General features: G+C 37.2%; 1 protein-coding gene across 1 annotated transcript in view; it reads left to right on the forward strand.

Moving 5' to 3' along the window:
• LOC112713075 (protein ANTAGONIST OF LIKE HETEROCHROMATIN PROTEIN 1-like) overlaps nucleotides 1-22,840 on the forward strand; it is a 49,146-nt gene extending 26,306 nt beyond the window's left edge. The window contains exons 2-4 of the mRNA XM_025765858.1: nucleotides 21,568-21,970; nucleotides 22,057-22,258; nucleotides 22,377-22,840. Of these exons, the coding sequence (XP_025621643.1) occupies nucleotides 21,568-21,970; nucleotides 22,057-22,258; nucleotides 22,377-22,840 (1,069 nt within the window). The remainder of the gene's footprint in view (nucleotides 1-21,567; nucleotides 21,971-22,056; nucleotides 22,259-22,376) is intronic.
• The last annotated feature ends 2,337 nt before the right edge of the window (nucleotides 22,841-25,177 follow it).

The raw sequence follows: 25,177 nt of genomic DNA on the forward strand, positions 1-25,177 counted from the left end.
CAATGATCAGGAGTCTAGGCCTAAGCCTAATCAGCTGTCCTAACCATGTGCTTGTGTCATTGATGAGCGGATAATTTATACGCTTTTTGGCATTGTTTTTAGTATGTTTTTAGTATAATCTAGTTAGTTTTTAGTATATTTTTAGTAGTTTTTAGTTAAAATTCACTTTTCTGGACTTTACTATGAGTTTGTATGTTTTTCTGTGATTTCAGGTATTTTCTGACTGAAATTGAGGGTCCTGAGCAAAAATCTGATTTAGAGATTGAGAAGGACTGCAGATGCTGTTGGATTCTGACCTCCTGCACTCGAAGTGGATTTTCTGGAGCTACAGAAGCCCAATTGGCGCGCTCTCAACGGCATTGGAAAGTAGACATCCTGGGACTTCCAGCAATGTATAATAGTCCATACTTTGCCCGAGATTTGATGGCCCAAACCGGCGTGGCAAATCAGCCTCAGAATTTCCAGCGTTTAACGCTGGAACTGGCATAAAACTTGGAGTTAAACGCCAAACTGCATGAGAACTGGCGTTTAACTCCAGAAAACGTCTCTACACATAAAAGCTTCAATGCTCAGCCCAAGCACACACTAAATGGACCCAGAAGTGGATTTTTACGTCATTTACTCATTTCTGTATACCCTAGGTTACTAGCTTACTATTAATAGGATCTTTTGACATTGTTTCTGGATCTCATGACACTTTACACGTTTCTCATTGTATCTTCTACAGCATGAGTCTCTAAACCCCATGGTTGGGGGTGAGGAGCTCTGCTGTGTCTTGATGGATTAATGCAATTACTACTGTTTTTCATTCAATCATGCTTGCTTCCATTCTAAGATATTACTTGTTCTTAAACCGGATGAATGTGATGATCCGTGACAATCATCATCATTCTCAACTATGAACGTGTGCCTGACAACCACCTCCATTCTACCTTAGATTAAGTAGATATCTCTTGGATTCTTTAATCAGAATCTTCGTGGTATAAGCTAGAACTGGTGGCGGCATTCAAGAGAATCCGGAAGGTCTAAACCTTGTCTGTGGTATTCTGAGTAGGATTCAATGATTGAATGACTGTGACGAGCTTCAAACTTCTGAAGGCGGGGCGTTAGTGACAGACGCAAAAGAATCATTGGATTCTATTCCGGCTGATTGAGAACCGACAGATGGATAGCCGTGCCGTGACAGGGTGCGTTGAACATTTCCACTGAGAGGATGGGAGGTAGCCATTGACAATGGTGAAACCCTACATACAGCTTGCCATGGAAGGAGCCTTGCATGTTTGAAGAAGAAGACAGTAGGAAAGCAGAGATTCAGAGGATGTAGCATCTCCAAAACCTCAACCTATTCTCTATCACTGCAAAACAAGTACTTATTTCATGTTCTTTTACTTTTCACAATCAATCCTGATAATTTCTGATATCCTGACTAAGATTTACAAGATAACCATAGCTTGCTTCAAGCCGACAATCTCCGTGGGATCGACCCTTACTCACGTAAGGTATTACTTGGACGACCCAGTGCACTTGCTGGTTAGTTGTGCGGGGTTGCAAAAGTGTGATTGCAATTTCGTGCACCAAGTTTTTGGCGCCGTTGCCGGGGATTGTTCGAGTTTGGACAACTGACGGCTTATCTTGTTGCTTAGATTAGGACTGTTTTATTTTTGTTGGTTTAGAGTCTTTTAGTTGAGTCTAGTTTCATATTTTAAGTTTGGTGTCAATTGCATGCTTTTGTTTTCTTTTAGTTTTTCGAATTTGCATGTCCTTAGTCTCTTTTTGATCTTTAAAAATTCTAAGTTTGGTGTCCTCTTGTGTTTTTCCCTTAAAAATTTTCGAAAATTAGTGTTTGATTTTCTAAAAATTTTAAGTTTGGTGTCATTTTGTTGTTTTTCTCTTTCCTCATTTCAAAAATCAAATCTTTTTCATAAAAATTTTTCAATCATATCTTTTAATTGCTATTTTTAAAATCTTTTTAATTGACTAATTGATTCAGTTCTCAATTTGCTTTGATCTTATTTTCTTTTTAATTTTCAAATTTTTTATTTTATTTTTTTTATATTTTATTTTTTTCGTTTAATTCAAACAAAATAAAATAAAAAGATATTTTTATCTATTTGAAATCCATACCATTTCCCTTTATCCATTATGGACCTAAGTGGGATTGATCAGTCCAGAAGGACTCTGGGGTCATATGCTAACCCCATTACAGCTGCATATGGGAGCAGCATTTGTACACCTCCCATCAAAGCAAGCAGCTTTGAGCTAAATCCTCAACTCATTATCATAGTGCAGCAAAATTGCCAGTATTCCGGTCTTCCACAGGAAGAGCCTACTGAGTTTCTGGCACAATTCTTACAAATTGCTGACACAGTACATGATAAAGAGGTGGATCAGGATGTCTACAGACTATTACTGTTTCCATTTGCTGTAAAAGATCAAGCTAAGAGGTGGTTGAATAACCAACCTACAGCAAGCATAAAAACATGGAAACAGTTATTAGACAAATTCCTGAATCACTTTTACCCTCCAAAGAGGATGACACAGTTAAGGCTGGACATCCAAGGCTTTAAACAAGAGGATAATGAATCCCTTTATAATGCCTGGGAGAGGTATAGAGGTATGCTAAGAAAATGCCCCTCTGAAATGTTTTCAGAGTGGGTACAGTTAGACATCTTCTACTATGGGCTCATAGAAAAAGCTCAGATGTCTTTAGACCACTCAGCTGGTGGATCTATCCACATGAGGAAGACAATTGAAGAGGCTCAAGAGCTTATAGACATTGTTTCTAGAAATCAATATTTGTACTCTAGCAATGAGCTCCCTCCAAAAGAGGAAGTCATGACAGTAGTCACTGATCCTAATCCTCAAGAACAGATGATTGAGCTTAATCAACAATTGCTCCGGATGACAGAACAGTTAGCAGAATTTAAAGAGATGCTCCATGAAACTAAAGTTGCTAACAAGAACATAGAACTGCAGTTGAATCAAGCAAAACAGCAAATATCTAAACAGATAACAGAGGAATGTCAAGCAGTTCAACTGAGGAGTGGGAAGACACTGAATAACACTGCTCAAAGTAGCAAAAAGCCAAACAATGAACAATTGACAGGGATAACCAAACCACTGTTCAAAATCCCTCTGAGGACAGTAAGAGCCCAGAGAGGAATGTTATTGGCGTTCAAACGCCAGAGAGGGAAGGAAAGCTGGCGTTAAATGCCCATTCCTTGCCCAGTTCTGGCGTTCAAACGCCAGAAAAGGGGAAAAGTTGGCGTTAAACGCCCATTTTCCACCCAATCCTGGCGTTCAGACGCCAAGGGAGGATCAGACACCTCAGAGTGCTGACAGTAATCCCTCTAAAAAGGCTTCTTCAACCACTTCTGTAAGGAATAAACCTGCAGCATCTAAGGTTGAAGAATATAAAGCCAAGATGCCTTATCCTCAAAAACTCCGCCAAGTGGAACAGGATAAGCAATTTGCCCGCTTTGCAGACTATCTAAGGACTCTTGAAATAAAGATTCCGTTTGCAGAGGCACTTGAGCAAATACCTTCTTATGCTAAGTTCATGAAAGAAATCTTAAGTCATAAGAAGGATTGGAGAGAAACTGAAAAAGTGTTTCTCACTGAAGAATGCAGTACAGTCATTCTAAAAAGCTCACCAGAAAAGCTTCAAGATCCAGGAAGCTTTATGATACCATGCACATTAGAAGGTGCTTGCACCAAGACAGCCCTATGTGATCTTGGAGCAAGCATCAATCTAATACCTGCATCCACTATCAGAAAGCTTGGGTTGACTGGAGAAGTCAAACCAACCCGGATATGCCTCCAACTTGCTGATGGCTCCATTAAATATCCATCAGGCATAATAGAGGATATGATTGTCAAGGTTGGGCCATTCGCCTTTCCAACTGACTTTGTGGTGCTGGAAATGGAGGAGCACAAGAGTGCAACTCTCATTCTAGGAAGACCTTTCCTAGCAACTGGACGAACTCTCATTGATGTACAGAGAGGGGAAGTAACCCTGAGAGTCAATGAGGATGAGTTCAAGTTGAATGCTGTAAAAGCTATGCAGCATCCAGACACACCAAATGACTGCATGGGCGCTGACATTATTGACTCTCTGGTAGAAGAGATCAATATGACTGAAAGCCTAGAATCAGAGCTTGAGGACATCTTCAAAGATGCTCAACCTGATCAAGAAGAATCAGTGGAAACAAAGGAATTTTCGAAAATTCCTCAGGAGGAGGATAAGCCTCCCAAACCTGAACTCAAACCACTACCACCATCCCTGAAGTATGCATTTCTGGGAGAGGGTGACACTTTTCCAGTGATTATAAGCTCTGCTTTAAATCCACAGGAAGAGGAAGCACTGATTCAAGTGCTAAGGACACACAAGACAGCTCTTGGGTGGTCCATAAGTGATCTTAAGGGCATTAGCCCAGCTAGATGCATGCACAAGATCCTGTTGGAGGATAATGCTAAACCAGTGGTTCAACCACAAAGGAGGCTAAATCCAGCCATGAAGGAGGTGGTGCAGAAAGAGGTCACTAAATTACTAGAGGCTGGGATTATTTATCCTATTTCTGATAGCCCCTGGGTGAGCCCTGTCCAAGTTGTCCCCAAAAAGGGAGGCATGACAGTGGTTCATAATGAAAAAAATGAACTGGTTCCTACAAGAACAGTCACAGGATGGCGTATGTGTATTGACTACAGAAGGCTCAATACAGCCACCAGAAAGGATCATTTTCCTTTACCATTCATAGACCAAATGCTAGAAAGACTAGCTGGTCATGATTATTACTGCTTTTTGGATGGCTATTCAGGCTACAACCAAATTGCAGTAGATCCTCAGGACCAGGAGAAAACAGCATTTACTTGTCCTTCTGGCGTTTTTGCCTACAGGAGGATGCCTTTTGGTCTGTGTAATGCTCCTGCAACCTTTCAGAGATGCATGTTATCCATCTTCTCTGATATGGTGGAGAAATTCCTGGAAGTCTTCATGGATGACTTCTCAGTATATGGAGACTCATTCAGCTCCTGTCTTAATCACCTAGCACTTGTCCTGAAAAGGTCCCAAGAGACTAACCTGGTTTTAAATTGGGAGAAATGTCACTTTATGGTGACTGAAGGAATTGTCCTTGGGCACAAAATTTCAAGCAAGGGAATAGAGGTGGATAAGGCAAAGGTAGAGGTAATTGAAAAATTACCACCACCTGCCAATGTTAAGGCAATCAGAAGCTTTTTGGGGCATGCAGGATTCTACAGAAGGTTTATAAAGGATTTTTCGAAAATTGCAAAACCTTTGAGTAACCTGCTAGCTGCTGACACTCCATTTGTGTTTGACATACAGTGTCTGCAGGCATTTGAGACCCTGAAAGCTAAGCTGGTCACAGCACCAGTCATCTCTGCACCAGATTGGACATCGCCATTTGAACTAATGTGTGATGCCAGTGACCATGCCATTGGTGCAGTGTTGGGACAGAGGCATAACAAGCTTCTGCACGTCATTTATTATGCCAGCCGTGTTCTAAATGACGCACAGAAGAATTACACAACCACAGAAAAAGAGTTACTTGCAGTGGTCTATGCCATTGACAAGTTTAGATCCTATCTAGTGGGATCCAAAGTGGTTGTGTACACTGACCATGCTGCTCTTAAATACTTACTCACAAAGCAGGATTCAAAACCCAGACTTATAAGATGGATGTTGCTTCTGCAAGAGTTTGATATAGAAATAAGAGACAGAAAAGGGACAGAGAACCAAGTAGCTGATCATCTATCCCGAATAGAACCAGTAGCTGGGGCGTCCCTCCTTTCTACTGAGATCTCTGAGACCTTCCCAGATGAGCAACTCTTTGCCATTCAGGAAGCTCCATGGTTTCCAGATATTGCAAACTATAAAGCTGTGAGGTTCATACCCCAGGAGTACAACAGAGTGCAAAGAAAGAAATTAATTTCAGATGCCAAGTACTACCTATGGGATGAACCATATCTCTTTAAGAGATGTGCAGACGAAATGATCCGTAGATGTGTACCCAGAGAAGAAGCACAAAGGATCCTATGGCATTGCCATGGATCACAGTATGGAGGACATTTTGGAAGTGAGCGAACAGCCACTAAAGTCCTCTAATGTGGCTTCTACTGGCCTACTCTCTATAAAGATTCCCGAGAGTTTGTGCGTAACTGTGACAGTTGCCAAAGAGCTGGTAACTTGCCTCACGGATATGCCATGCCTCAACAAGGGATATTAGAGATAGAATTGTTTGATGTATGGGGAATTGACTTCATGGGTCCATTCCCACCATCATACTCAAACACTTACATTCTGGTGGCAGTGGACTATGTATCTACGTGGGTAGAAGCAATTGCTACACCTACTAATGATACCAAGACCGTGCTGAAATTCCTCCAGAAACACATCTTCAGCAGGTTTGGTGTTCCCAGAGTACTAATAAGTGACGGGGGCACTCATTTCTGCAATAGACAGCTATACTCTGCTATGGTTAGATATGGAATTAGCCACAAAGTGGCAACTCCATATCATCCACAGACAAATGGGCAAGCTGAAGTCTCTAACAGAGAGCTAAAAAGAATCCTGGAACGGACTGTGATAGCCCGGAGAAAGGATTGGGCAAAGAGCTTGGATGATGCTCTGTGGGCATACAGAACAGCATTCAAGACTCCTATAGGAACCTCTCCATACCAACTGGTGTATGGGAAGGCCTGTCATCTGCCCGTGGAACTGGAACATAAAGCCTACTGGGGAACCAGATTCCTAAACATGGATGCTCAGTTAGCTGGTGAAAAAAGATTGCTCCAGCTAAATGAGCTAGAAGAGTTCAGACTCAATGCCTTTGAAAATGCAAAAATTTATAAGGAAAAGGCAAAGAAGTGGCATGACAAGAAGTTGTCAACCAGAGTCTTTGAGCCAGGACAAAAAGTTCTGCTCTTCAACTCTAGGCTCAAATTGTTTCCAGGAAAACTCAAATCCCGGTGGAGGGGTCCGTATGTGATTACAGGAGTGTCACCATATGGATATGTTGAGCTTCAGGACACTGATTCTGACAAAAGGTTCATTGTTAATGGACAGAGAATCAAGCATTATCTTGAAGGCAATTTTGAGCAGGAATGCTCAAAACTGAGACTTGAGTGATTCTCAGTAAAAGTCCAACTAAAGACAGTAAAGAAGCGCTTGCTGGGAGGCAACCCAGTCATTAGCAGGTTATATGTTTTGTTTTTACAGAGGCAAGTATCAAAAATGAAGGAATTCACAGAGTTATAGAAGGATTCAGCTCAAAAGGCAGAGAAAAAGAGCTTACTGGCGAAAAAACGCCAGTAAGGGGCATTTTGGGTGTTAAACGCCAGAATGGGCACCATTCTGGGCGTTTAACGCCAGGTGTGCAGCATCCTGGGCGTTTTAGAAAAACGCCCAGTGATAAAGGAATTCTGGCGTTTAATGCCAGCCAGGGTACCTGGCTATACCCTGGCTGGCGTTAAACGCCCAAAAGGGGCAACAAATGGGCGTTAAACGCCAGAATGGGTGCCATTCTGGGCGTTTAACGCCAGAATCTTGCCCATACTTTTCTACATAAATACTTCTTAACCTTTCATCATTCACCTTCAAATCTTCAAAAATCAAAATCATTCTTCAAATCCCTCTCAACTCAATCCCATATCTTACTCAAAAACTCACTCTTCTCTCAAATTCTCTCCATATCTCCTCAAATCTCCCTTCAATTTTTTTGAAATCTCCTTCCCCCCTTATAAATACACGTTTGGCCCCCTAATTCCCCCACACCATTCGAATTTGCTCTTCTCTTCTTTCTCTTCTTTCCTTTCTTTTGCTTGAGGACAAGCAAACCTCTAAGTTTGGTGTGCTTTTCCGTGATCACTAAGCCAAGATTCATCAAGATCATGGCTCCTAAGGGAAAACAAACCAATTTAAGAGGAAAGAAAGAGAATAATCCAAAGAATCTTTGGAATCAAGAGAAGTTCTTAACCAAAGAACATGAAGACCATTATCACAAAATAATGGGTCTTAGGTCAGTGATCCCGGAAGTTAAATTTGATCTGAAAGAAGATGAATATCCGGGGATCCAAGAGCAAATTTGAAACAAAGGATGGAAAGTTCTAACCAATCCTGAGATAAAGGTTGGAAGGAATATGGTTCAGGAATTCTACTCAAATCTGTGGCTAACAGATAAGCAGAGAATGACTGGAACTGCTTACCATACCTACAGAACCATGGTCAGAGGGAAAGTTATGTACTTCCATCTGGACAAAATAAGAGAAATCTTTAAATTGCCTCAACTGCAAGATGATCCTGAATCCTTTAATAGGAGAATGGTGAGAGTAGATAAAGGGTTGGATCAAGTTCTAGAGGACATATGCCTCCCTGGAACTAAGTGGATAACCAATTCTAAGGGTGTCCCAAACCAACTCAAGAGGGGAGACCTCAAACCAATTGCAAGAGGTTGGCTAGACTTTATTGGGCGTTCCATATTGCCCACTAGCAACCGTTCTGAGGTCACTATCAAGAGAGCAGTGATGATTCATTGCATTATGCTTGGAAAAGAAGTGGAGGTTCATCATGTAATTGCTTGTGAGATCTACACAATTGCAAATAAAAATTCCACTGAAGCCAAATTGGCTTACCCAAGCTTGATCTCCTTGCTCTGTAAAGAGGCTGGGGTAAAGATGGGAGTAGATGAATTCATACCCATTGAACATCCAATCACCAAGAAGTCAATGGAAGGACAAATGCAAGACAACTCTATCAAAAGGAGGGCGCAGGAGTTCCTCCCTGAATTCCCTAAAATTGACTACTGGACCAGCCTAGAAGCATCTATCACCAAGTTGCAAGAAACTATGGAGCAACTGAAGGAAGAACAGCAGAATCAGAACTGCATGCTCTGCAAATTGCTGAAGGAACAAGAGAAGCAGGGGCGTGAACTCCAAGAGTTGAAACGCCAAAAGCTTTCATCTCAAGTTGAGGGAGCATCCACTTCTCAAAATTAAGGTTGTTGAGTCCTAACTCTGTGAAAACCTCTATCATTAGGAGCCTATTTAAATTTTTGTTTTCTATTTTTATTTTTTAGTCTAATCTTATATCTATTTTTGAGTCTTGTTTTTAATTCATAATTAATAGAATTTAAAATTCATGTCTTAAAGATATGAATGTCCTATGAATCCATCACCTCTCTTAAATGAAAAATGCTTTAATCACAAAAGAACAAGAAGTACAGGATTTTGAAATTTATCCTTGAAACTAGTTGAATTAGTTTGATGTGGTGACAATAATTTTTGTTTTCCGAATGAATGCTTGAACAGTGCATATGTCTCTTGAATTTGTTGTTTTGAGAATGTTAAAAATTGTTGGCTCTTGAAAGAATGAGGAAAAAGAGAACTGTTATTGAGGATCTAAAAAAAATCATCTAATTGATTCTTGAAGCAAGAAAAAGCAGTGGATACAAAAAAAAATTTCGAAAAAGAAAGAAAGAGAAAGAAAAAGAAAGAAATAAAGTTGTGATCCAAGGCAAAAAGAGTGTGCTTAAGAACCCTGGACACCTCTAATTGGGGACTCTAGCAAAGCTGGGTCACAATCTGAAAAGGTTCACCCAATTATGTGTCTGTGGCATGTATGTATCCGGTGGTAATACTGGAAAACAGAGTGCTTTGGGCCACAGTCAAGACTCATACACTAGCTATGTTCAAGAATCATTATACTTAACTAGGAGAATCAATAACACTATCTGAGTTCTGAGTTCCTATAGATGCTAATCATTCTGAACTTCAAAGGATAGAGTGAGATGCCAAAACTGTTCGGAGGCAAAAAGCTACTAGTCCCGCTCATCTAATTGGAGCTAAGTTTCCTTGATATTTTGGAGTCTATAGTATATTCTCTTCTTTTTATCCTATTTTGATTTTCAGTTGCTTGGGGACAAGCAACAATTTAAGTTTGGTGTTGTGATGAGCGAATAATTTATACGCTTTTTGGCATTGTTTTTAGTATGTTTTTAGTATAATCTAGTTAGTTTTTAGTATATTTTTAGTAGTTTTTAGTTAAAATTCACTTTTCTGGACTTTACTATGAGTTTGTGTGTTTTTCTGTGATTTCAGGTATTTTCTGACTGAAATTGAGGGTCCTGAGCAAAAATCTGATTTAGAGATTGAGAAGGACTGCAGATGCTGTTGGATTCTGACCTCCCTGCACTCGAAGTGGAATTTCTGGAGCTACAGAAGCCCAATTGGCGCGCTCTCAACGGCATTGGAAAGTAGACATCCTGGGCTTTCCAGCAATGTATAATAGTCCATACTTTGCCCGAGATTTGATGGCCCAAACCGGCGTGGCAAATCAGCCTCAGAATTTCCAGCGTTTAACGCTGGAACTGGCATAAAACTTGGAGTTAAACGCCCAAACTGGCATGAGAACTGGCGTTTAACTCCAGAAAACGTCTCTACACATAAAAGCTTCAATGCTCAGCCCAAGCACACACTAAGTGGACCCAGAAGTGGATTTTTACGTCATTTACTCATTTCTGTATACCCTAGGTTACTAGCTTACTATTAATAGGATCTTTTGACATTGTTTCTGGATCTCATGACACTTTACACGTTTCTCATTGTATCTTCTACAGCATGAGTCTCTAAACCCCATGGTTGGGGGTAAGGAGCTCTGCTGTGTCTTGATGGATTAATGCAATTACTACTGTTTTTCATTCAATCATGCTTGCTTCCATTCTAAGATATTACTTGTTCTTAAACCGGATGAATGTGATGATCCGTGACAATCATCATCATTCTCAACTATGAACGTGTGCCTGACAACCACCTCCGTTCTACCTTAGATTAAGTAGATATCTCTTGGATTCTTTAATCAGAATCTTCGTGGTATAAGCTAGAACTGGTGGCGGCATTCAAGAGAATCCGGAAGGTCTAAACCTTGTCTGTGGTATTCTGAGTAGGATTCAATGATTGAATGACTGTGACGAGCTTCAAACTTCTGAAGGCTGGGCGTTAGTGACAGATGCAAAAGAATCAATGGATTCTATTCCAACCTGATTGAGAACTGACAGATGATTAGCCATGCTATGACAGAGCATTTGGACCATTTTCACTGAGAGGATGGGATGTAGCCATTGTCAAGGGTGATGCCTCCAGACGATTAGCCATGCAGTGACAGCGCATAGGACCATTTTCCCGAGAGGATGAAAAATAGCCATTGACGATGGTGATGCCCTATGGCTGATGATATCATCTTTCGGTTATATAACCAATCCGACACGTCCTGGTAGCTAATCATGGAGAGAAACACCCATCGCGGAGCAAGTGGGTTTGAGCTACAACCCCCTTGCTATTACCCACTTAACCCAAAGCGAGTGGAAGAACCACTACTACCGCTACTAATCAGGCGGGTGTTTAAAAGCTCAACTTGAAGCAAGTGGGACGAATAAACCACAATCTTTGCTACTGGCCAGGTATCTCAAACATACATTTATTCAATTAATAATCAATCATCATTATTATCAAATCTCAAACATTGACTCGGGACAAGCAGGACGAACCACAATCCTTGCTACCGCCCAGGTTTCTCATTCAAAAATTCATTATCATATCAATTCTTTCATAATCATTCGATATTCTATAATTAAACTCAATTTTCATAATTTTCCTTCCCATCTCATACCCGGAGTAAGTGAACAACGCCACTACCTACTATCTGGGAGTCACAAATCACATTCACTTACAACCCATCCTTTTTTTACTTTCTCAATCACAATTCATTACTCTAAACCTTTCTTCTGTGTTAACTTAACTCCCTCTCAAGGTTTAACACCCTCAATATGCCTAAAACTAAGTTTTAGGGTCTTAGAAAGTAAAAATAGAAGTTAGAAGTTTAAAATTATGTTTAAAATCACAAAATATAATGTTGCTGAAAAATAGGGTCCCATTCAAACCACTCAATTATCCACAATTACATACATACATACATACATACATACATACATACATACATACATACATACATATATATATATATATATATATATATATATATATATATATATATTCAACAAATCTCCACAACCTATCCTCATCATCATTTACAAACAATATTATTTATCACATTCATTATTCATTTCAAAGCTCAACATTATAATTCAACATCATTCATCGGTCATCAATCATTCTCATCATCATGCATTTTAACCACCCACTTAATAATTTCCAACAATGAGTCACTATACCTCAACCTTTCATAACATACAACTTTATCTTATGGTCATCTAGCCTATATTTTCACGAAACAATATTATCTACGAGAAACCAAAATCATACATTGACTGATTCCTCATTAAACCCGGAACACCTCAAGCGTTCACCATCAACAAAAATCCACAGCCCCAAAGTTTAAGCTCAAGCTCCCAACTTTTCTAATCTGCCTCCAATATCACCAAATTGTTTCGAAGTACATAATTCAATCTAAATTTTCATACAAAAACACTAGAATTGCCTTAGGGTTCACAAATTCAGTAATTTGACAAGGGTTAGGGTTTTCTTACCATTACCCACGAGTCAATTGGGCAAAACCCAACACTATCCACGAGCTAATTGGACCCTAGAACATCAAAACCACATAATCTCAAAATTAAAACCTAAAATTTCAAAATTAGGAAAGAGTGACTGAGAAAGAAATTGTTAGATTCTTACCAAATTTATCTATGGATTTTGTAGAGAATTTCGAGACAAACACGTGGTCGCTGATGGCTCGTCAATCAAAGCCCCGGATCAAAAGTTAGGTGAGATTGAAATCTAGCCAAGGGTTTTGTGATTTTCTTTGTTCCTCCCCCCTTTCTAAAATTTTTAGTGTGTTTCCCTCAAGGTTTGAGGAAGGAAGAGCTAAACTCTTCATTAATATGAGGTTTGAGTTGGGCCTTGGGCCCATTATGGATCCGGTTCTCTCAATTTGGCCTATTTGGTCTAATCTTGAGGAAAATTTTTTAAAATTAGGGTCAAAATTCTTATTTTACTTAGATCTATCTCATTAAATTATAAAATCTAATTTCTTAATTTTTTATTAATAATCAATTTATTAACTAATTATCTACTAATTTTGCAAGTTTTACATTTTCATGATATAATTAAGCAAATCAGGATAAAATCAATAAGAAAACACAAGGCTAGTGGCGCCAGGTTTCAAGAGGCCAAGCCCAGCATCCAAAATCCAAGCTAGGCGCCCAACCTCAAAGCCTAGCTCAAAGGAAGTGGCATCCAGTGCCCTTACTCTAATCCAGTGCCCAATTTGGCATCCAACTCCACCATCATCAAGCCCAGTGCCTTCATCCCTAGGAGGAGGCAAAGTGGGCTGGTGCCTAACTCCAAGGAATGGCGCCACTAATTTCTCAAGTATAGGGCGCCCAGTGCCCAAATCCCTAGTTCAGCACCAGGTTCTTCCACCCTAGCACCCAATTAAAGATCCCAGCACCAAGTGCCAAATCAACTCTCAGAAAGCTCTAAATTCAATTCAAGATTTAAACGATTAGTTAACACCAAAATCCTTCTAGAAAGATAAAATTTGGTTGTTAGGATTTAGATTACATTAGATTATATTTGAATAGAATAAGTTGAAATCTTTCTCTTTAGAAGATAAGATGAGTTTTTGAATTTGAATTAGTTAGAAAGTTAGGATATAAATAAGTGAACAAGGTTCATAAATTGGGGGATGGAATCATACTGGAGCCATCAAGAACCTCATTAGTCTTATATTAGTTTCTTTTCTACCATGAGTAACTAAACCTCTTCTGTTAAAAGTTAGGAACTCTATTTTATTTTTATAGATTAGTAATGCAAGTGTTTTCTTTACTTTGATTCATGCTTTTCTACTTTTTCAAGATTAATGTTTCATTCTTCATCTTTAATGGTTAGATGTATTGGAAAATATTCTAATTCAGTTTTGGATTCTGTTATTACTTTAGAAAATTTAATATTAGAACTAGCTTGAAACTCATCTCGTAATCTTCAATTGTCTAGAACTAGTTTTTGAATATATGACATTTAATTCAGCTAAGAATAGGTTTTGGATGTTCTGTGACTTTAAATCAAAACCGTTGTTAGCCTCTTCTACTAATTAGTTGACCAAGAAATTGACGATTAATTAATTTAAGAGAAGTTAGATTGCCAAAGAATTGGAATTTAATTATAAATGATTTGCTGTGAAAATATTTTTCTATGAGTCAAAATACAAGTATTGTTTTTTCTAAGAATTTAACATCTTCAAAACCTTTAACATCCTTATTCTTGATTACTTCCTAAATCTCTAAGCCTTTTCTCGCCCAAAATTAACCCAAAATCAATTCTCTCTTCACTATTCTTACTTTTATTTCACGATTCAAATTTCTCTTACCAAGGTTTGATAGATCTAATTAGAGATTCAATTAGACGTTGCTTGCCTGAATCCATTAATACTCGTTGGAACGATATCCACTCACTGTGGTATTACTTGGAGTGATTTGGTGCACTTGCCAATATACGAGCGTATCAATTTTGCCTCATCAAGTTTTTGGCGCCATTGCTAGGATTAATTGAGATTAACAAAATACATCCGATTGAATCATTAACTTAGATATTGTTTTCTTTTCTTTTCTTTTCTTTATTCAATTTAATTCTTCTTTTATTCTTTATTCTGCATAGTGCGTTTGATTTCCTTTCTTTATTTATGTATGCAAGGAACAATAGAATCAAATTTCATGGATACAATCTTAGTACTCAACAAACTCCTCTTTCCACAAATATCCTCATTCACAACACAAATAGAATAGCTACAAACTTCACAAGTTACTATATGTGATTTGTGTGGAGGAGCAAATAAGAAAGAATGGTGTAAATTATTTCATCCTACCACTGAACAAGTCAACTACATTGAGTATTTCTCAAGGTTAGGGAATAACCTATACTTTCCTAGACAGAGAAACTATCCTAATGTTAGTTGGGGCAGTCAAGGACAAGGTTACTCCAACATTTCATGCCAATAGCAAGCCAATTCGATATAATTCCAAAATCCTCTTGAGCTTGCTGCGGAGTGACTGTCCCAATTCACTATTGAATTTGTTTAGCAAACTCAAAAATTTATGCAAGAGACAAGAATAAATTTCAAAAATCATGAAAGTTTCATCAAGAATTTAGAGGTACAAGTGGAGCACATTGCCAAGCATTTGGCAGAAAAGCAAAAACACTCCCTCCAAAGTAAAACAATGTCAAATCTTACAGAGAAATACGAGACAATCAATATAAGGAATTCATATCTCAATGAGGTAGAAGGAAGCATGAAAAGTGACTTGATCAATTCATTGAGTCAAAAAGTTCTTAGTAAAGAGACCTAAAGAATGTCCCACAACACTCCAACGATGAAAAGGAAGAAAAGCTAACCGACACTTGTCCAACGGAGAAAAAAAAATCTAAAATGATGCTAAGGAGAAAGAGGGGCCATCAAGGCTAGAATTAAAACCCCTACCAACCACGTTTAAATACATATTCTTCAGTGACAAGGAGACCTACCCGGTAATTATAAATGCCTCATTGAATAAAGAAGAAGAAGATAGATTGCTGCAAGTATTAAGAAAACATAAGACTGTTATTGGGTGGATAATTAGTGATCTGAAGGGAATAAACCCCACCATGTGCATGCACAAGATTTTACTTGAATAAAATTTCAAACCAATGGTGCAAGCACAAAGAAGACTCAATCAAACAATGAAGAAGGTTGTTCACAAAGAAGTAATAAAGCTGTGGGATGCGAGAATCATGTACCCCATCTTCAATAGCCATTGGGTAAGTCTGGTATAAGTGATGCCAAAGAAGGGAGGGATCATGGTAATCTCTAATAAATAAATGAATTGATCCCTACAAGAACAGTCACCGGCTGGAGAATGTGCATTGACTGTCGGAGGCCCAACTTAGCAATAAGGAAGGTCCACTTTCCTCTGCCATTCATTGATCAAATGTTGGAGAAGCTTGCCGACCATGCATTCTTGATGGATATTTGGGGTACAACCAAATTACGGTTGACCCCGTTCATCAAGAAAAGACCACATTCACATGCCCTTATGGAGTTTTCGCTTATCAGAGAATGCACATCGGATTGTGTAACGCACCCGCCACTTTTTAAAGGTGTATGCTTTTCATTTTTCTGGTATGGTAGAAAATTTTATAGAAATATTTATGGATGATTTTTTTTTTTGTATTTGATGACACATTTAATACTTGTTTATACCACTTGTCATTAGTTTTGAAAAGGTGCTAAGAAACAAACTAAGTTTTGAACTGAAAAAAAGTGTCATTTTATGGTCACAGAATAAATTATTCTTGGACACCGGATCACAATTAAGGGCATAAAGGTTGATAAGACTAAAAGTGAAGATAATTGAAAAATTACCACAATCATTGAATGTAAAGGCAATTCGAAGTTTCTTGGGACATGTAGACTTTCATACGAGATTTATAAAAGATTTTTCAAAAATTATGAAACCGCTGAGTAGTTTATTAATCAAATAAGCTCCATTTATTTTCAATAGAGAATGCCTACATGATTTTGAAAATTTGAAAGCTAAGCTTATATGTGCACCAATAATTGCCCCCACCTAATTGGTCTGCACCATTTGAATTAATGTGTGATGCTAGTGATTATGCTCTAGGTATAGTTTTAGGGCAAAGAAAAGACAAGTTGTTACATGTCATTTATTATGCAAGTCGTGTTTCAAAATGACGCACAAAAAAATTCCACAACAACTGAGAAAGAGTTGTTACTCGTAGTATTTGCTTTTGATAAATTTAGATATTATTTAATTAGTTTAAAACTAATCATCTACACTGATCACTCTATTCTTAAGTATCTTTTATCTAAATAGGATGTCAAACTAAGATTGATAAAATGGTTTTTGTTGCTTTAAGAATTTGATGTTGAAATCAGAGATAAAAAGGGCACAGAAAATTCTGTGACAGATCACCTATCTAGGATTCATTCTGAAGAAGGTCAAACACTACAAATATTCCTCAAAAAAGAATTTTCAGATGACCAACTCTTAGCCATTAGAGTTATGCCGTGGTTTGTTGACATAGCTAACTATAAGGTTAGAAAAATCATCCCTAAAAAAATTAATTAGAATAAAAAAGAAAGTTAATTCATGACTCCCACTATTAAATATGGGATGATCCATATCTCTTCAAAAGATGTTATGACAATATTATACGAAGGTGCATTTTCGAAGAAGAGATCCAAAGTGTACTATAGCACTGCCACAGTTCAGACTATGTCAGCCACTTTATTGGAGAGAGGTCGGCGGCTAAAGTACTTCAAAGTAGCCCCTATAGGCCCACTCTTTTCAAAGATACCCGATCTTTTGTTAAAAAATCTGATAGATGCCAGAGATCTGAAAATCTATCCCGGAGACATGAGATGCCACAAAATTTCATACTTGAAATGGAGTTCTTTGATGTATGGAGAGTTGATTTCATAGGACCTTTTTCCTTCTCAAACTCAAACCTCTACATTCTAGCAGTTGTTGACTATGTATCCTAGTGGGTGAAAGTCATGCCGTTGACCCACTAAAGATGCTAAGATTGTGATTAGCTTTTTTAAGAAGACCATCTTCAACAGATTTGGAGTTTCAAGAGCACTAATTAGTGATGGAGGAATCCACTTCTGTAACAAACAACTTGAAACTCTTCTTTAAAAATATGGGGTGAGACACAAGGTGGCAACGCCATATCATCCACAAACCAGCGGACAAGTGTAGGTGTCCAACCGGGAGTTGAAAAGAATTTTGGAGAAGATGGTCAACGCCTCTAGAAAGGACTGGTCCAAAAAAATTAGAGATTCCCTCTGGGCTTACTAGACAACTTTCAAAGCTCCAATTGGAATGTCACCTTACCCACTGGTTTACGACAAAGCCTGCCATTTGTCGATTGAGTTGGAGCATCGAGCATTCTGGGCAATCAAGTTATTGAACTTTGATGGCAAAGCAGTGGATGAGAAGAGACTTTTTCAACTCAACAAGTTTGATTAATTTTGAAATAAAGCCTATAATAATACTCAGTTATACAAAGAAAGAACAAATAGGTGGTATAACAAGAAAATCCTCTCAAAAAACTTTGAACTAGTCAAAAGGTCTTGTTATTCAACTAACAACTAAACTTATTTCCTAGAAAATTGAAAACAATGTGGTCTTGATGATTTACAATAAGTAAATTGTCTCCTTATGAACATATTAAAGTAATCGAGATAAATATTGGAAGAAGATTTGTAGTCAACAGACAAAAATTGAAGCCATATTCTGGAGAAGAAGTGGATCAACAAAAATTGACTTAACTCCTATCTTAAGAAACATCAATTGTCAAAATAGTGACGTTAAAAGAGCGCTTGTTGGGAGCCAACCCAATCCATTAGTATACTCTACCTATTTCTTAATCTTTGTTTTTATTTTTGTTTTTCTTTAGTTTGTCATAAAATCAATAAAGAAAACAAAGAGATAGTTCCCAAAGGAGCTGGCACCCACGCCAAGTGGGAGAGCCCAGTGCCCAAGCAGAGCAACTCCCATGGGAAGTTGGCACCCATTGCCACTTTGTGAAGCTTGGCGCCTTCGTGGCACCAAAAGGCTGGTGCCCAACGCCTGTTTTGGGCGCCCAACGCTCCTATGTAAGGTTTTTCTGGAGCCTAGCGCTGAAATTGCAATCCAGGCATCTTTGTGGCATTCTCCCTCAATTAAGTTAATTTCTAAATATCTTTATTCATAATTTCACTTCATGAAATTTTAAATTCAAAAATTGATAAAATTTCATAAATTGATTTTCAAAATTTGTATGCTTTAACCACCATTCTTAAATAGCCCCTTTCCCAATTATCTATTCATCATAACCCCTCTTCATAAATACATATCTCCCCATTTAAACTTAAAGTTCTGACAAATCTCTAAGTTTAGTGTTGGTAGGGTAGCGTTTGTTTTGAGGTACTGAGACGGAGACTGGGGGACTCTGTCTCAGTATCATGTTTGTTGGTCTAAAGACTGGTACTAAAATTTCAATCTCTGTCTTAAAAATTTCAGTATTTCAGTACTTCCAAAAAGTAGGGACATAGAGACAGAGATGGAGACAGAAATTTAAATAACAATTTATGTCCAAAATACCCTCATTTTAATTATCTAATTCCTAATTTGCCCTTTTGACCAAATCAAATAATTAGGGTTGAGTTCTTCTAATATCATGTCAATCAGACCTTGGAGCTAACCCTGAAGCTGCTGCCACTGTCCATCGCTGCCTGCAAGACCACTACCTTGTCGTCAAAATTGTTGAACCACCGTGAGCAAGGTTAGTCGCCGTCACACCTTCATCTTCGTAGGCATATTTTTCAATTCATGGTATCCTCGTGAAGCTTCTATTTCTCTTCTCTTCTCCTCCATATTTGCATTTTTCTTGTCGTCTCTTCGTGTATCTTTCGCATTTGTGTTGCTTTTTATTGCAGTTTTATAGAAGTTGTATGGAGTTATATGATTTTTTATTCAAAATTTCTACTGCTCTGCTTGTTGAAATTTTTGGTAAATTTCAGCGCCTTCTACAAATTATCTTCTATTTCGGTATTTTCTGTTTTTGTCAAATGTATTTGGGAAGTGTGTTTTATGTGATATGTGCATTTAGTTCATAAATCATGATGTGTGGAGTGTGGACCAGTCATGTGTTTTCTTATCTTATTTAGAACTGATTTTGTATTCTCTCTGACCTATATGTTAATGAAATTAAATGCAATGTGTGAAGTATTATTATCAGAAAAGTGTGCTGAATCTTGTTCCCTGGTACTATATATATTGCCGTGGATCATATGTGTTGTTGTAAATTAGGTTGGTGCTACTGAAAGGGTTAGTTAATTCGTTCATATAATAATAGAGTTGAATTGCTTGAATAGGACAAATTTATTTTCCTCCATTTAATAATGCCAATGCCTTGCATGTATAAAATAAAATCTTTTCTGATTAATACATCTCTTAATTATTGTGTTATATTATCTGCATTCAATATTTGCCTCAACTTTATTTTAGCATATATAATGAAATGAAAATTAAATGATTATCAGACTTCCAGACCGTACCATATATAATGCAATCTGTATAGTCATAATTTAAATTTGTACTTGGAATTGCTTGTGTGGAAATTGTTGTCGTGTTTTTGTTATGCACTTTTCTGAGACGAATCCTTAGCTCCCTTCTGGTGAGTTTATCTTCACACCTACCATTCGTTTCTGCCCGCAGTTTCGTTCTTATTTTTTCAATTTTTAATATCTAGCTCGTATGGTACTCGATTTACATCTCACAAATAATTCTGCATTTATTTGCAAGTTGGAAACTTTTCTGTAATAACCAACGAAAATTTTCGAAGCTAACTTTTTTATTTCAGATCTAGAATTGCAATGCACAGGGTATCTAATTAATTCATGGCCTATGCAAACTGCAAATGCATGAATTTTTCTAAGCTGTGTTGCTTCTGATTTTGTTTTTTATTTTTATTTTTCCCCTTTTGACCCTTTTTGCTAATAAAGCTGGCTTTATTTACGGGGGACAACGTTTTGATGCTCAAGGGGAGCACCATAGTAATGACCCTTTTGAGTATATTACAATTCAGAACTTGAAAAAGTAGACAGCTTGCAAAATCTGCATCAAATATTAGAGGATGTTAGCAGTTGATGGCACTTATTTATTTATTTAACATCTTTTACCAACAGAAGAACCAAATATATGAGTTTTATGATTTGGTAGGTTACTTACTTTTTGAGCTGAATTTGTGCTCTATGATACTCCAATCTTCACTCTCTGATCTTTGGAGCCAGAAATGCTAGTTGTGTTTGTCTTTAGCAGAAAAGTAAGTTGGTAGTTCATATAAATATTGGGAAGAAAATTAGTATTCTAAATAAAGTTATTAACTTTTCTTGTACAAATAATATTACTCCTAAGTTCTTAGGAGTATGGAATTAATTGATTATTTTTTTCGATACATGGGAGATTGTAAATAGGTACAGCATGCAAAACAAGAGTGATAAGGTTGATGTGGGTATGGTACTAACCATATATTAAATAAATCAGTGTTACTGGTTTATTGAATTGATTTTGACTTAGTCGATTTGAAATTTGAATATCAATGTTTTTAATTATGAGAGTTGCCCCTGCCTTTATGCTAAAATGAAGACACGTTTCAAGTCACATGAAATTGACATGGACAAAAATGACAATAGCATGTATTAAGTAACTAATTCTATTGCTATAAATTGTACTACTATGGCTATTTGGCTATTTGGCTATTGACCTGTTCTTATTTCAAGTACATGTGACAAAAGACATTGAATGATTATATCTAGTTTAGATTTTGATTTGAGTAAATTGAATGTTTATGCTTATTTTGTATGAAATGATTTTGTTAGGAAGGAATGGAGCGGTCGGAGATTATTAAACGATGTGTTTCTTTTTATGAAACGATGAGATCGAAGCATGATAATTTGATGTTGAACTTTGTTCTTACATTATTTGTGTACTTTAGGAATAGAAGTAGTAGGGAAGTGTCATTAGGCGGAAGAATGAATAGTAGAATTAGACGTGATGCTTTAGAGCGTATTATTGGTGAGGGTGATAGGAATTGTATTTGGGAGTTAAGAATGAACACAAATGCCTTTGCTAATTTGTGCGAGTTGCTTCAAGTCCAAGGAGGACTTTGTGAGGATGGTCAAGTAAGCTTGCCGGAACAAGTTGCAACTTTTTTAATTATCTTAGCTCATCACAAGAAAAACCGTAGTCTACAAGTTAGATTTTGTAGGTCTGGGAAAACAGTTAGTAAGTATTTCAATAAGGTTTTAAAGGCTATTATACGTATGCAAAAATTGTTATTCGCCAAGGCCTCACCGGTTGAAGAGGATTGCATAGACCCAACATGGAGAAAGTTTAAGGTAAACCTAAATGGATTATGTATGTAATTTGTTTTAAGCCTGGAAGGATTGTCTATCTAAAAGTTGTAATTTTTTGTGAATTATAGGGTTGCTTGGGAGCATTAAATGGCATTTATATAGAGGTGACAGTCCCCGAGTCTGATAAGTCAAGATATAGAACAAGGAAGGGTAAAATATGTACTAATGTCCTAGGAGTGTGTAACCGAGAAATGAGCTTTGTTTATGTACTTAGTGGATGGGAGGGATCGGCATCTGATTCAAGAATACTTCGAGATGCAATCACTCGTGGTAATAGTCTCAAGATACCTCATAGTAATATCTAATTTATAAGTCATAAGTTAGATTTTGATATTAAGCTTGACTGCACAGTTGTAGAGCTTACTTTGTTTGTATGTTATATTTATAGGTAATTACTATTTAGTGGATGCGGGTTACACAAATGGTCCTAGGTTCCTAGCACCATATAAAGGCACTCGCTATCATGTTAGAGAGTGGGCTCAAGGAACACGTGCACCTCGCAACTACCAGGAGTATTTTAATAGAAAGCATTCTTCTGCTAGGAATGTCATAGAGCGATGCTTTGGATTACTTAAGAAGAGATGGTCAATTTTAAGAAGTCCTAGCTTTTACCCTATAAAAACACAAAATCAGATCATAATTGCTTGTTGTCTGTTGCAAAATTTTATTCGGAAGAACATGGATATGGATCCGGAAGAGCAAACTAGCTTCTTAGATGAATTTCTGCCCGTCGAAGAGGAAGCACCAGATGAGTTGATCGATGTGGTTGAAAATACGAATGAGTTGACACAATGGCGTGACAACATTGCAATTGAGATGTACGAAGAGTGGCGAACTAGTCGTACGGAGTAGGATAGATTATAGGCCCAACTTGAATCTCCAGGTTTAATTTGGCATGAAACTTGTGATGTAATAGCTAAATTAGTGTGCGAAAGACATTCCATTGTTTTGTTAGATTTTTTGTCATTGAAATTTTTAAATGGTTATTGTAAGCCTTGTTTGTAATATTCATAATTATTAATATGATTAACTATTGCATTGTTAGATTTCTATTATCATAGGTGATGTTTGATTTTAATGGATTGTACAACTTATTGCATGTTACATTTCTTCTTAGATGACAATGGACAAACGCATGTGGACTGATGAAGAAACTGAAGCATTTGTTGGTTTCATGGAGGAGTGTGTTGTTGATGGTTTGAAAGCTGATTGTGGACAATTTAGACCGGGAACTTTTGAAAAATTAGCCCTGAAGATGTTGAAAGCATTCCCAACTTGTACGGTAACTGCCAAGCATTGCAAGAACAAGCATAAGCGACTAAAGGAGAAGTATCAATATGCCTCTGAGATGCTGGCATGCAGTGGATTTGGGTGGAATTTTGAAAAACATTGCGTAGATGTTGACAGTAGAGACGTTCTTGATGCGTGGATGAAGGTTGTTAACAAACTTACTTGAAATTATTTTATTAGTGACTTTAGAATATGTATACTAACTTCTGTAAGTTTCATCACAGGCACACCCAACCAAATTTTATACTCTTGGTAAGCCATTCCCTTTGTTCCACCGATTAGAGGGTATATTCGAAAAGGATCGAGCCACAGGTACAGGTGCAGTCAGTGGTTTTGACGCACAAGAGCAAGTTCAAGAGGAGGAGGAAGATCATTGTCCAAGTTTGGACGATTTTGGAATGTCAGCAAATGTAAGTTTTCATGAAGGACAAGGAGCAGGTTCACACTCTGATGCTTGTGCAGCTAGCGGAAGGCATTCGGGAAAGAAGCGGAAGCAAAATGATATTCTAGAGAGGATGGTTGAACAGGTGCAATTTTCGACTGCTGAACAAGGAAGGAATGCCCAAGTTCTTGCTGATGCTATATCTGGGGTGAATGAGAAGTTCATGGTCGGTGAGAAGCTTGAACAGCTTGGATTCGATAACGATGAGGTGGTGCAGGTTGCAGTAAAGTTTGCTAATAATGCACAAAAGTAGAAGGTTTTCTGGGGTTTGAAGGATTCTCAGAAGAGTGGTTATGTGCGATCCATTCTCAATTAGAATAAGTGGTTCTAGTTAACGATTCTTGTTGAACATAGTTAGGATGGTTTACTTATTTTTATGAATTCAATAACTAGTTAGGATGATTTAGTTATTTTTATGAATTTAGGATGATGTAGTTATTTTTATGTAGTTATTTTTATGAATTCATTAACTTATTAGGATGATTTAGTTATTTTTATTAATTCAATAAATTATTAGGTGAAATGTCCTAATTCACAAGTTATTATTAGATTCTGACTTTTCAAATTATTGCTTCATAAATTTTCAAGGTAATGTTAGATACTGAATATTCAAACTAATGCTTCATGAATTTATATTAATGAGTTCAATATGCTAAATTCAGTGTCCTTCCATCTATGTTATTAGCAAATTAGCAAGTTGTTATTCCCATCTATATTAAATGCTTTGTATGATATTATGATAATATAACTTTTTAATTGGATCAGATTTTGCAGTTGTTTTGTTTGGAATTAGGTTAAGAATACAAGAATTTCCTAAAACAGCCAACCTAATTTCAAGAATTTAATGTCAACAAATCAGTCAATCTAATTCATTCATACACATGCTTTTACAACATGTTTACACATACAAACAAATTACACATAAATACTCATGTTGCAATTTAAAACCCAACACTATAACTTAATATGTAGTTTCTTTTGCCTTCAAGAGATTATGTGATGCATAAGTTATGTATCCTTTTGCCTTCATCTACTTACTCCATGTTTGAAATCACAGCTTGATCTCGGTGTGCCATGGCAATTCCATCTCCGGTAGCCACCTTCGATAACAAAAAGATAAACAAGTTAAATTAAAAGAAATAAGACCATAAAATGCAGGTCATGCACTATAAGCAAATCAACATATTAAGTGTGCAACCAGAATAAGATAGATCACTTCACTGCCATCAATTAACACTTACAAGGACAAAGAAAACCACTTAATCAATCAACAATTTCAGCTTAAACTAGACCTTATTAATTCTATTTATATTTTAATCATGCTATTTCTAAATGTATATTGTATCATCAGAATAAATTAATAAGATGTTGCAAATGAGTAAATAACAATAATCAGTAGTTTATTTGTAAACTTTAGTTTTCAAGATAAAACTATCTTATTAATAGAAAAGAGGTCT

This window comes from Arachis hypogaea, chromosome 1, assembly GCF_003086295.3.
Source record: "Arachis hypogaea cultivar Tifrunner chromosome 1, arahy.Tifrunner.gnm2.J5K5, whole genome shotgun sequence".
NCBI classification, from domain to species: Eukaryota; Viridiplantae; Streptophyta; class Magnoliopsida; order Fabales; family Fabaceae; genus Arachis; species Arachis hypogaea.